Source organism: Balaenoptera borealis, assembly GCF_965194805.1.
Source record: "Balaenoptera borealis genome assembly, chromosome: 11".
NCBI classification, from domain to species: Eukaryota; Metazoa; Chordata; class Mammalia; order Artiodactyla; family Balaenopteridae; genus Balaenoptera; species Balaenoptera borealis.
In genome coordinates this window covers 36,638,016-36,651,067 of record NC_138868.1, presented here as the reverse complement: position 1 = coordinate 36,651,067, position 13,052 = coordinate 36,638,016, and the positions used below count along the sequence as shown (strand labels likewise).

Genomic DNA, 13,052 nt, shown 5'->3' with positions numbered 1-13,052 from the left:
ACTCTAAGCAGTACTGCCTTTTTACTAAGTGCCTATTTAGTAATTGGAGCAATTGCGAAGGGAAGCTGGAAAAGTGTCATTACAAACAAAAATACTTATCAAGAGAAAGCAGATTTTAATTTCCAACACACTCTAATATGATCTAACATGATTAAGAAGCTTACTGTTTAGAGATTAGAGTATCAGAGGGAGGAAGGGACTCCTTTGGTTTTCAAGCCACCTAATGGTTCATTCACAACTTTTCCCTGCTGTAATACATTTTAAAAAGGTGGTTTAATTAGTTTCTAGGTGTTTTCATTGTATTTTACAAGGTATCCATTTTCTGTTTTAGAGACTTGCAGGACCCCCTGACTTTCTTTCAGGTTATCCATTATTTGCATTATTTGTATGTACTATTTGATCTGTTTCAGAGAATTACAAGAGGCCCCCCACATTAATATGGAAACCCTGTTCAGTTGAAATTATTTGATAACTATCTGAAGAAAGCCATTGTTCGTCTGCAAAAATACAAAATGATTGTTAGCGCTTCAACAATGGTTGACAGGGTCTGCAAAAGGTGTTATTTATGTTCTTGTAAAAATAGGCTTTTATGTTTTCTGCCTAATCTACTTAGTCCACATGGGCAGGTGGAATAAAGCCAGTGATGTATATCAGAAAAGTAACCGAGGTGGCATGGGTTCATTTGGGCTGGAGAAAATTCTTTATTTGTGGTCCTGGAGTGGACTGGGAGTTTCTCACACTGCTTCTGTTTCCCTGGTGAGGCTTCTGGGATGAGATGTGAGCTTTTTGCTGCTGAGGTCACTTCTGCTGAGATTCCTTTCCCTGTCGTTCCTTCCTTAGAGTGGCGCTGTGGAATGTCGAAGGATGTCCTGTCCCCCCCTCAACTGCTCTCCAGACTCCCTCCCCGTGCACATTGCAGGCCAGTGCTGTAAGGTCTGCCGACGTGAGTACTAACTGAGGGTCAGGGTGGCCCTCTGTGCTTCGAGATTGATTTATTCCCCTATTTTTCAGGCCCCAATTGATTAACATTGATGAAAGGAAGTCCTAGCAGTAGATATAATAATAAATGTATGATAGGAGCAGCTATATTTTAATCACTTGTGACGTGCAGACACTTTATGTAGGCTATTTTTTTTTAAATCCTCACATCAACCTTAATTACTATTCTTTACATTCTTATGTAGAGGGAACTGGTGTTCACAAGGATTAAGTCACTTGTCCGCGGTCAAACAACTGGTAGTGTGTGGAGTTGCTCTGTAGTCAGGACTCCAAAGCTCCACGTGCTTTGGTCCCCTCATTTTGATTGATCGAGGGCCACACTCTGTGTTTTGGCTATCTGAGGTCTTGGCCAGGTTTCCTGTTATTAAAGGGCCTTTGTTAGGAATTTCTGGATTGAACTTCAGTTAAAATATTGGAACAATTTCCTTCAGAGTTGACTGGTCCAAATTATATAATGATTTAAAAATCCTTTTCCCTCTGTATTACAAAGGACACTATTTCAAATGAAATGGTGAAATGAACACTGAGACAACCAGGAAGAGTAAAAGCTGTCATTTAGAATGATTGGTATGTGCCAGTTACTATGTTAGGTCATTTCATTCTATTAGCTTATTGAAACCTCACTGCAATCTTTTAGGCGGGGATTATTTTTATCCCTGTTTTATAGGAAGGTTGCGGAAGATAATTTACCAAGTTTGCAAGGCTGGTGAGTGACAGAGGTGAGATATAAAATGAATTCTGTCTGACTACAAAGCCCATAGTCTTTTTATCGAACCATATGCTCTTCTTTGAAAAAGGAGAGTTTAGGTTAGAAATGTGCCATCCGATGGATAATTTTCAAGACCATTTCTCTACCAAAAAAAACACCATCATCACTAGGTCTTCAAAACACAGTGGTCTAGTTTTTTGTCAAGAATAACATGTCTCCTAATATGACAGTGGAAGTGGGGATAGCTGGTCTGTTTGTACCAGCCCAATCTTTTTTTATACTCTTTCAAAAGGAACTTTGGAAAATGTCTTCTATTTATGGTTGGCACGGTACACCCATTACTCTGGAGGGCTTACTCAGAGTTGATCTAAAAGAAACTTTCTTATTTCTATTCTAAGTGCTTTTGGAAGTCACGTCTGGCAATACAGATAGATCAAGGGCCCAGATGTTGAGATTATAGTTTGATTCCATGATGGAAAAATAGTTTTTAGTAGGTATAGATTATTTTTTTCTATCTTGATATATTCTATATAATAGAGGAAGAAGTTGAGAAACTTAGGAATTTGTTTAAACAATATGAGGTACTTTTAATCTATTTTGAGCTCTGTGGATAGATCTGTGAATGCTGTCTCTTGGCAGTTGTTGTTTGGACACGGGAGTAGGTGAGTCCTTCAGCTGTTTTTTGTGTTAAGCTTTTGATAGTCTACTTGTAAAAGCAATGTAACATTTGAAAACACATAAGGGTAAAGGTAAAGATGGAAAAATCACCCATAATGCCACCACTTGGAAACAAACACTCTTGAAGTTGTAGTGGATTTCTTTTTTTAAAACTTATATTTTGTGGACAATTAAGGTCTTATTATGCAGATAATTTTAACCTACTTTGTTGACTTAACATTATCACTTAAGTGTATTACTATCCTTTAAAAAACTCTGTATAAACCTCATTTTAATGAGCTTCATAGTGTTCCACTCTTTGGCTGTTGCATAACTTATTTAATTATTCCCCAATTGTTGGATAACTAGGTTGTTTTCCCACTTGTCACTATTATAAATTACTCTTCAATAATATGTTTTGTGAGGACACATTTTTGTATTTTACATTTTCTTAAGATAGAATTCTCCAAAGTAGAATTATTGGGCCAAGAGACTGACATTTTCAAGGTCCTTGATATATATCATCCAATTATCCTCTCACTAGAAATGTGTGGGATAGTCATTTCTCTTTATTCTAATTTACTGGAGAATTTTAAGTTTTAAAAAACATTTCAGCAAGTTACCCGATTTTACCAAGATGCTGATACCTGAGCTAGCTAAGCCATCAGTGTGCTTTTTGCCTTTGTTTGGAATTGATAGCAATTTAGCTAGGTAGAATGAATTTTCTCAGCAGCTCTGATCGGTAGTTTGAGATGTTTATAGTTTAATAAAATGGTAGTACAAATAAATGATTAAGAACACTACTCAATTATCATATGACCCAGCAATTCCACTCCTGGTCATATATATGGAAAAGACTAGAAGGGTGGGATAGGGAGGGTGGGAGGGAGATGCAAGAGGGAGGGGATATGGGGATATATGTATACGTAAAGCTGATTCACTTTGTTATACAGCAGCAACTAACACAACAATGTAAAGCAATTATACTCCAATAAAGATGTTTAAAAAAAAAAAAAGTAAGCAGAAAAAACCCTCTAATTTGAAAAGATATAGAAGTTTTCAAATATTTTCACATCAGGTAAAGGATGGAAAATATTTCCTTTGGTTGTCCCTTTCAGATAAAATTTCCTAAGCTACTCTCTGGGTTTAGGTGGGGCAGCGTCCTAGGGTTTCTGAGAAAAAGTATTGATTTGATTCAAGAGCCGATACATAAAAGCAAATTGTCTTGTGTGCTCATTTACTAAGTGTTCATCCACTTGTCATGGCTTCAAGGAGCTGTAGCACTTACAGATGAGGGCATCCATGTGGCAATAGGAAAGAACTTGGTCTAAGTGTTTAAGTCTCAATTCATTGTCTGAGAAAAGTACTTTGTTTCGATCAAAAAACCCAGTAAATCAGGCCATCTCCAAGAGCAAGGCAGTTTTCATAATTCCTGATACTAGGCTCTTGCTCCATCTTTTTGGGAGGCATCAGGGAAAACTCAGGAGAGCCTTCTAGATTCCTTAGCTATGGGCGTGGAAGTCCAGAAAGTAGTGCAGGAGTCTCATTCCTCCAACATTTCTTGGGTGTCTGCTCTGTTTAAGGAATTGAACATACCTAGCTACACATTAGAATCACCTGGTGAACTTCTTAAAATAGAGTGTCCCAGGGCCCCTCTCTGACCTGCTAAATCAGAATCTCTGGACAGTGGTGTCCTAGAATTAGTATTCTTTTGGTAGATAGATTTGGGAACTATCAGAGATGGGAGAGAAGGAAAAGGATGGAGAGGGAATCTCGAGCTATGCAAAACAGCATTTGCAAAGGAAAAGAAGTTGCAGAAGGAAAGGGAGATAGTCTGTTAGGTGATAACAGAGGATTTCTGTAGGTGAGAAGTAGAAATAAGCTGCAAGGGCGGGTTGGGGATGGATGATGATGATTGTATTCCACTGAATTCATTCAGTCATCCTTACTGAAATTCCTCTCCCAACTCTGTTCTTTCGTCTGGTTACAGCAACGGGCACATGTGGATCATTCATTCTATGTCAGACACTGTGTTAAGCTTTTTTATGTGTATTAATTCATTTAATTCTTCCAACAACCTAGAGTCATAGGCTCCACTGTGACCCCCATTTTATAGATGAGGAGGTAAAGCACAGAGAGGAGAACTAACTTGTCCAAGGGCTCTCAGCCTTGGTGGAGACAAAATAAAACCCAGGTAGTCTGGCTCCAGAATTAATGCTTTTAACCTGTCTCCTCTACCCCCTGCTGTCCAGGGAGATGTATGCACCATCTCATTACAACATAGTATTGTGCAGTATGCATGCTATGTAAGGTGCAGGGGTAGCACAGAGAAGGGAGTGATTAATTGCATCAGAAACTTGGGTGTATGTGTGTTAGGAAGACTTCATAGGGGAAGGAATAACTGAGTAAGGTGTTGACAAATGAACAGGAGTTTGCCATGTGGACAAGGTAGGTAAGAACACACCTGCCAAAGGGAATTGCACATGCAAAATCATGGAAGTAAACACAGCATTTGTTTGGGGGGCTCAGAAGCAAGCTTTTGAAGCAGGGTTGTGGCATAATCAGAGAAATGCTTTGACAAAAGCCCCTGCGTGGGGAGAGCTGGAGGCAGGGAGCTGGGTGTGGGATTCAGTCAGGCCCATTTGCAGGTGGAGGTGATGAGGCCGGCAGGCAGGTAGGCACAGCCGGGGGACATGGAAAGGAAGGGATGAAGCTGAGTGATGGCCAAAAGACCTGGGGCAGGGTAGGTACTCCGTAAGCATTTTTTTTTTTTTTTTTTAACGTGAAACAGATGAATCAGGGACAGAGCATCTGTAAGGGAGAAGTTGCCAGGTTTCGAACAAGAGCCTGTGGGAGACTCATAGTGTGATTAACAGAAATAAGGCAGGTGGAAGAAATGGTTTCAGGAGCAATACATTCTGTTCGGCATAGGAGAGTTGGAGATGGCTGAGGGACAACCTGTTTGATGTGGGCGTCATGCTCAGAGAGGTGGTATCTGAAACTAGGTCTGTGAACGAGCCCACCGAGGGAGGATGGCTCCTGGGTGTTGAGCTTTTCTGCTCTGCCCCTCTCCTTTAAAGTGTAACACAGAATGTAGATTTTGATGTTCTCAGCTGCTGAGTGCCAAGGGGTGGCTGGAGTGTGTGCAACGTGCAAATCCCTAAATAAAGACAGAGCAACCTCACATCCACATCTGACAGGGGTGCCAAGTGGTGCCTAAAAGTTGTTTATTTAGTGTGCACCCAAATGGCAAAAGTGTCCATCCATCGCACAAGAGAAATCAGGCTCGGATTTGAAGGGCCAGGTGTCTGTGGACGCAAAAAGATACAACTGCATAACTGTTTCTGTAAATCCCCGGTACCTTTGTTTCTGACATCGTGGAGAAGTGTGTGTTGGTGCCGAGTTTCAATTTCATCGTCGGACACTGTGAAATGGTCTCGTTTGCATGTCCCCAGTGTGATGTGAAGGGCTTCAGGTATCCATTTACATTTCTACTCATACTAAAAGCTGTTGGAATGGCATCCCGAATGCCCCAGCCACAGGCATCGGAGCCTGACTCACCTTCTGCTTGAATTTCCCAGGTATCAAAAATAAGCCTTTTGGCTGTAGATCAAGAGGTTAGATAATGAGGACTGGTGTTAGGCATACGGTGGGGCCGGGAAGGAAGGGCACCGTCAGTGAAGTGGGGTGAGGATGAGAAGCAGGGGAAATTCTTGTGACCTCCGGTGGTGATGCTGAAAGCTGTCCTGAGATAACTTTGTAGATACTTGATATTGTAATCGTCCATGCATCCTGCATCGGTGCCAAGGCTGTGAATGGCTGAGGTACACAGCATCATGTTGATGTCATTTGCAGCCCCTAAGGCACCCTGCCATGTGAAGACATGAAGTTCAGTGGACATTTAATTTTTATACCAGATTGGTAGATTTGAGGGATGGATGTGTCCCCGTGTGTGGTGTGAATGTAAACAGTAAGACACTCCCGTCTCCAGATCGAAGTTCTGGGATGAGTGTCTAGCAGAGGATGAGAGGAATCGGGCGAATGTCTTCAGACAGGGTAGCAAGTGTGATCCTAACATCATGGGGGTGGCAAGGTGCAAAAATAAGGAAGGAAAGTCTATTTCTTTGCTTCCCACCCTGGGCCAAGGGGCAGATGGCAGATTTGACAGCCGTGTGTTTAGCAGAACTGTCACTCGTGAGCAAGCCATCTTGCCAAGTTGGCAGCAGCTGTGTTTGGGAGTGTGGGAGTTTATTAGGCAGGAATTTCAGGCCCTTGGAGGTATGGTCTCCCCATGCAAGCAAATTGGGGAATCCACATGATCATTAGGACCAATGAGTCACAGTCAACTGATTTATCTGGAAAACTGAGGCATAAAAGATGATCGGGGATAATTTTTTAAAGTGAAGTGAGGAAGGGGGTTATCTAGAAAATTGTATTGGTTCTCTACCTTGTTGTTGATGGTTTTGCTCTGAAAACCGTGGTATCTGCTTTTAATGTTTGGAATAGCATTGAATAGCAGAAAGGAGTCTCTTCTGGGAATCAGCAAATTTCTCTGGTTTTTGCTACCGAGGAGGCTCATTAATTCTAAAATTGTTACTAACAATAAGCCCAGAGAGGCACTGGGGTTGGGGCTAGAGATAAAGTTATGAATGGACATAGTTCCTACCCTCACTGGGGCAACAGACGTAAAATGTGATATTTTCTCTGTTAGGGCGAGGTCCAGAGTACCACAGAAGCACAAAGTGAGGGCAGTTCTCCAGTGTTAGAGGTCAAGAACAACTTCTTGGGGGGAAGTCAGGCCTAAGTTGAAATTGATGGGTATATAGGATGGAAGGTTACCAGGAGCAGGTAGATGAGGCTGAGTGTTCTGGAGAAGCAGAACAGTATATGCAAATCCCAGAAACAGAGCGTGGCTGGAGTCTTAAGTGGAGGTGTGAATGTTTGGGAGTTTGGGAGGGAGAGTGAACGCACAGGGATGGCCTTGTGTGCTGACTTCAGGAATTTGAACTATATTCTGAGGGCATGAGTGACTCAATGATTTTAAAGCAGAGAGTCCTATTTGCACTTAAAATATATTCGACTGTTGTATGGGGAAGGACTGGGTAAGATTAGACCAGAACATAGGAGGCAAGTTAAGAAGTTTCCTGGTAGACTAAAGAAGAGGGCTAGCCTGAGTGAAGGTAGCACCTGGGGGCTGGTGGTGGGAATGGAGAAAAGTGGGTTGACTTGAGAAACTTAAGGAGGGAGCTTTGCAGGGATTTGGGTACTGATTGGACACGGGGTTGAGTAAGAGGAAGAGGTTAGAAGGGCCCTAGGCGGTGGGGTATGGGTGGTGCGTGTGGAGGGTAGGGGTGGATACTGGTGCCATTCACTGAATGCAGATACTAGAGAGGCACAGATTTGAGTTTGTTGCAGGGCAGGTTTTGAGAAGAAACAGACTCTGAAATGGAGATTTGCTTGTACTTTATTAGGAAGTTCAGGATCAGTTCTGGGGTGGGAATGAGATAGTGAGGGAAGCTGAGTTGGGCAGAAGGAGAGGTTGAACTGCAGTGCAGTTACGACAAATACCTCAGTCATTTCTCCAAGGAGCTGTGGAGCTGGAATGACCCTTGGAGTTATCCTGAGTTGGGGCAAGGGGCCAGGACTCTGCAACATCTTCATCAACCACTCATTGGATGTGGGCTGTGCTGGGAAGGGGCCTTGACTTTGGACAAGGGCAAGTCCTGGATCACTATTCAGCTGACAGCTGTTGGTCATCACCTGTCTGGCAGTTTCAGGAATGTGACCTTTGGCCGTGGAGAGGGGGATCTGGATTGCACACCATAGTAGCCACTGTGGGATCGTGATGTTAAGTAAACCAGTGTCTCTGGGCTCTCCTCCTCCTGTGGTCAACAAGAGGGAGTTGGACGAGTTGTTTGCTGAGGTCCCTACATACCTGAACATTCCATGAGTCTGAAGATTGTAGAACTAAGAAACTACCAAATTGAATTCACCTGTTTCTAACAGATATAGAAATGGAGGTTCTGAGAGGTGAGGTGGTTTCTCTAAGACAGTGAGTTAGTGGTGGAGATCTCTTAGAGCGCATGTCTTCACTTCTGCTTCTCCTGAGGACTAGGGCTGAAAGGATCTTCATTTGTGCAGGAGAGGGAGTGATCAATCAGGCCTTTGCTTTCCTGGTCCTGTGGATGTGGCTGGAGAATTTGGCAGAGATACATTAGGGTCATATCAAATTAACATATTCTGCGCTTGCTTAAAAGTGGGTCAGCATTTATGCTTCTCTGTTAACCTTTTTCCAAGACCTGTCTCTCCTCCCTGCCCTCCCTATCAGCCTGTTAAGCTTACCTTTCCAAAGGCAGTCTGTCTAGGGCATTTTGATACAGCATTTTACTCACTTGTATTTCTTAGTTGTCTCTGAGCTTCTTGGGAACAGATAAGTTAAAGACATGCGCTTCCTATGATGACAAGGGGGAAAAATGGTGTCTTTCTGCACGTGACTGAGGTCCTGATGAGTGGAGTATATATGCAAGTCCGCTCTCACCCAGTCATTTGTTTTATGGCTGGAGTAGCTGAATCAAAGCTATGCTATTATACTCCACGGTGATGACAACCACTTCTTCCTTGTTTTAACATTGACCACATCAATTCATTCTCTAGTTCCTTCAGCAACTGCAGCATTGAAATAGTTGTATGTGCTTGGTGTGAAGGACTCCTGGCAAACATAATAGAGAGGACAGTCTGAAAGGGGATTCAACAGTTATCCCCATACTATTTCCATGCCTTAACTCCAGACATGCAAAGAGCTTTGCATTGCTTAGAATCAGAGCATTTATATTCTGTGGAATCTACTGGAGTTGGATGGTGCCCCTGAGGTCATTTTGTGGCATAGCATGACTGTCTGAACTGTTTTTCTGTTTTATTACAGCAAAATGTATCTATGGAGGAAAAGTCCTTGCAGAAGGCCAGCGGATTTTAACCAAGAGCTGCCGGGAATGCAGAGTGAGTTTCAATCTTATGATCCCCATTACTTGTAGGGAAGGAGATGTGGGCTTTAGGTAGGATTCTGGAATGGAGCAAATTGTCCTGAGTGGATCACTGAGGGGAAGGACTCTCTGGTGGGCTTGAGTCCTGGCTGTGGAGTTCCCAGCCACTGTCATTGTGTGGTTAGCTTGTGGTCAGCCGTGGATCAGGTAGCTTTGGGAAAGACTGTTAGGGAGGAAGTGAGAAGGGGGAAGGGAGCTAGCAGCTACCATGAGTCAGGGAGGTTGTCAGGTGGTCCTGGGAAAAGGTTTTGATGTGGTGTTGGGGCACTTAGTCTGTGATGTTAGTTGTGGATATAGTGCCACCTCTACTCCTAAGAGTCCGATACAATGTTAGACAATGCCTCTGTCTCCTGCCTGCCCCCTCCCATGTATTTCTCAAAATAAGATGTGTAGAACCATAGATCTCATTTAAGACTGCACTCCAATTAAAAAAAAAAAATCATTCAACAAACATGCATTGAGCAACTGCTACTTACCAGCATAGTACTAGATTCTGGGTGTAGAACAGTGAACAAAACAAAGTCCTTGTCTTTATAGAATTTGCCGTCTGGTGGGGAGACAGACAGTAAGATATAAACAAATAAATATACAAGATGCAGCTGAGCCTTGAACAACACATGTTTGAACTGTGTGGGTCCACTTATGCACGGATTTTTTCCAGTAGTAAATACTGCGGTGCTACACTATCCGCACTTGGTTGAATCCCTGGATGTAGAACCGTGGATACGGAGGAACCACAGGTACAGAGGGTTGACTATAAATTATGTGCCGATTTTAGACTGTGTGGAGGGTCGGCGCTCCTAACCCCTGCATTGTTCAAGGGTCAACTAGGGTGCCAAATTCTATGAAAAATACAGAGCAGGTTGAAGGGGTAGAGAGCTTTGAGGTGGGGATGGGTGGTCTGGGAAAACCTCTCGGAGGAGGTCATATCTGAACAACGTGCTGGATGAAGTGTGGGAGCTAGCCAAGCATTTACTTGGGTGAGGTGCTGTCCTAGAACGCAAGAGTGAGAGACAGAGGGAAAGAAGGAAGAGAGGGAGAACAAATTCAAGGAGGTGCCTTCCAGAGCTGCCACTGCCCCACAGCGAAGCAGGCCTGGTTTTGAGGGGCATCTCCAGGGAGGCTGGCTGGAATAGACCATCTCTCCAAGTGCAGTTTCCTATGGCATTTCATTTGCTTTTCGTCACATCCCTGGAGAAAAGAAAGGAGTGTATTTGAAAGGTTGAGGACAATGAGGCATTTAGAGACACGTTGAAGCTCTCAGGGAACTCGAATCTTGTTCTTTTTGGGGAGCTTCGGGGGAGGGACGGCTCTTTCCTGTCTCCTGTCTCTCATTGGCCAGAATCTACCGCAGGAGTTAACTCCTTTGGACCTCCCCATTGTGTTTCCCATTCGCTCTTTCTTGGCTGCCCCTGGGAATGGCAGAGATTCCATTGGTCTGGACAGTCTGGCGGGTATGCAGGTGTGGTGGTCCTTCTGCGTCAGTGGGGACTGTGGGGTGGACTCCTTAGTCTGTGGCAGAGGTAGAGATGGTGTGACAGTGAGGGCTCCGTGATCTCTCAGTCAACCATGGGAGCTTCCAAACCTGGGAGTGGGGAAGCGGGTGGGGTGACCCCCAACGTGCGGCTGGCACATTACCACACAGGGATGGTGGGTGGATTAAATGAGATAAAGCATGTGAAGGACTTGGTTGGTACAAAGTAAGCCCTCAACACGTGTGAGCTATTTTTCTTATTCCACATGACCACACGTGTCCTCCCTGAATATAAGGCAGATGTCACGTTCTCTGTAGATTGTTTCACTTCTGGGGGAGGGAAGATGATTTGGACTCTAAAACCCTTACGTTTTTCTTCCACCTCAAGGGAAGTTGGAATGACTAAAGGCAGTCTTACCCACCCTGCTGATGATCTCAGTATCCACCCTGCATCTGTCACTCACAGCTAACAACCCCTTTACATATTGGGCAGAAGTAGTGGATAACCCTGGCAAGGGTCACGATTGTGACTCCATCCCTGTTATCAGCAGAGAGGATCAGGGCAGACACCATCTGAGACCTCTAGAAGATACGGGTGTGGATTTAAATGCCAGCATATTGGAAATGTACTTAACACGATTATTGGCACATTGTAGGTACTCTCCCTGCTCTGGTTCATATTTTACTGTTTTTGTTTTGTTATGGTTTTATAACTTAGGAAGAAGTTGGGGCAGACAGGTTATTCTCTTTGCATATGTGGTTTGTGTGCATGCGAATAATTTCAGCATCTTTTAAAAAGTCATTAATTTCTTCATTTATTGTCTTTCTACAGTTATTTACTAAATACTTTATGCACAGAGGGAAGCATCACTGACAATAATATTTAACATTTCTTGAATATTTAGTATTTTCTAGACACTATTTAAAACATTTGAAACTTTATCTAATATAAACCTCATAATAACCCTGTTATTAGGTAGGGGTAGGTAGCCTTATTATCATCCCCATCTTACAGATGAGAAAATTGAGGCACACATGATCAGAGTCACATAGCTAGTAAAGGAACCAGTTGGGATCTGAACCTGTGTGGTCTGAATCTACAGGCTCCTCTCTTAGCCTCTCTACTGCCAGTCCTGATGGTGTTAGACTTGCTTGGAAATAATTCACATTTTTGAATTGTAGAAGGGTGGATTCAGAAGGATTGAATGATCACTTTTCAGTCTATCTGAGAATACCAGATTGGTCAGGCTATGGCTCATTGATTCCCTTGATAAAGGGTAGCATTTATAAAAGGCCAGAGAAGAGCTTTGGGACACATTTAATGGATGTGGTCAACAGGGAGAGAGGGTGACGGGTGTAGGATGAGAAGACCTCGGGTTTCTCTCCGGCAGCCTTTTGCAAGATTTAAGCCTTAATGCCCTAAGGTACCTGTTGTATGTGATGAATTAACTTCTCTCCTAGACATCTAAAACGGTCCTGCATAAGTGCTATCCTTGGGAGAACTGAGCAAATAATTACTCACATAATTTCTGTGTTCTGTGGTTCAAATGCAGATCCCCAGTTGACAAAAGGCTGCCTGGTGATCCACGCGTTTCATTTTCCTGGGATCATTTCAAAGCTTCAGCAACACCAGTTAGATAAGAAACAAACTTTTGTTTTCAATATTTTCACCAAGTGATTCCAGAAGTTAACATACTGTTTTGTTTTGTTTTGTTTCTTTTATCAAGATGAATAAACTCTCCTAGCAGTCTTGGTCAGTTTTGTCCAGTTATTGCTGCCCTGTGACATTATTTTAGGCTAGCAACATTTTTTTTTTTTTTTTTTTACTTAAAGATGTGAGTTTTATATGGTATTAGAAATTCAGGTTGAAGCATAGTGATTAGTAAAGAACTTGAAAGCGTTTCTATTTGATCAGTGACATGGTGACAGTTACTCTAAATGAGAAAAAATGGATGAATTATATTTTCCCACCAATGCAGAGTTCCAAAGGTCATAAAATAACATACCACAATCAGGAAGGTTTGAAAATGTTAATCAGCAGATACTTATTAGAGAGAGTTTGAAAATAAAGTAAAAAAGGGTTTGTGCCAAATTATGTGGCTGGACTAAATGGATTTGGTGGCACTTATGTTACTGTAATCACAGTTCATGTTATTTTCAAATTCATGCAAAG

At 42.8% G+C, this 13,052-nt stretch overlaps 1 protein-coding gene across 3 annotated transcripts in view; it reads left to right on the top strand.

The window, feature by feature from the left end:
• The window catches only part of NELL1 (neural EGFL like 1), an 866,104-nt gene that overhangs the window by 195,932 nt on the left and 657,120 nt on the right, over positions 1-13,052 (top strand). For all 3 annotated transcript variants that reach the window (XM_082342435.1, XM_082342434.1, XM_082342433.1), the window contains exons 9-10: positions 841-943; positions 9,288-9,361. In XM_082342435.1, coding sequence (XP_082198561.1) covers positions 841-943; positions 9,288-9,361 — 177 coding nt within the window. The remainder of the gene's footprint in view (positions 1-840; positions 944-9,287; positions 9,362-13,052) is intronic.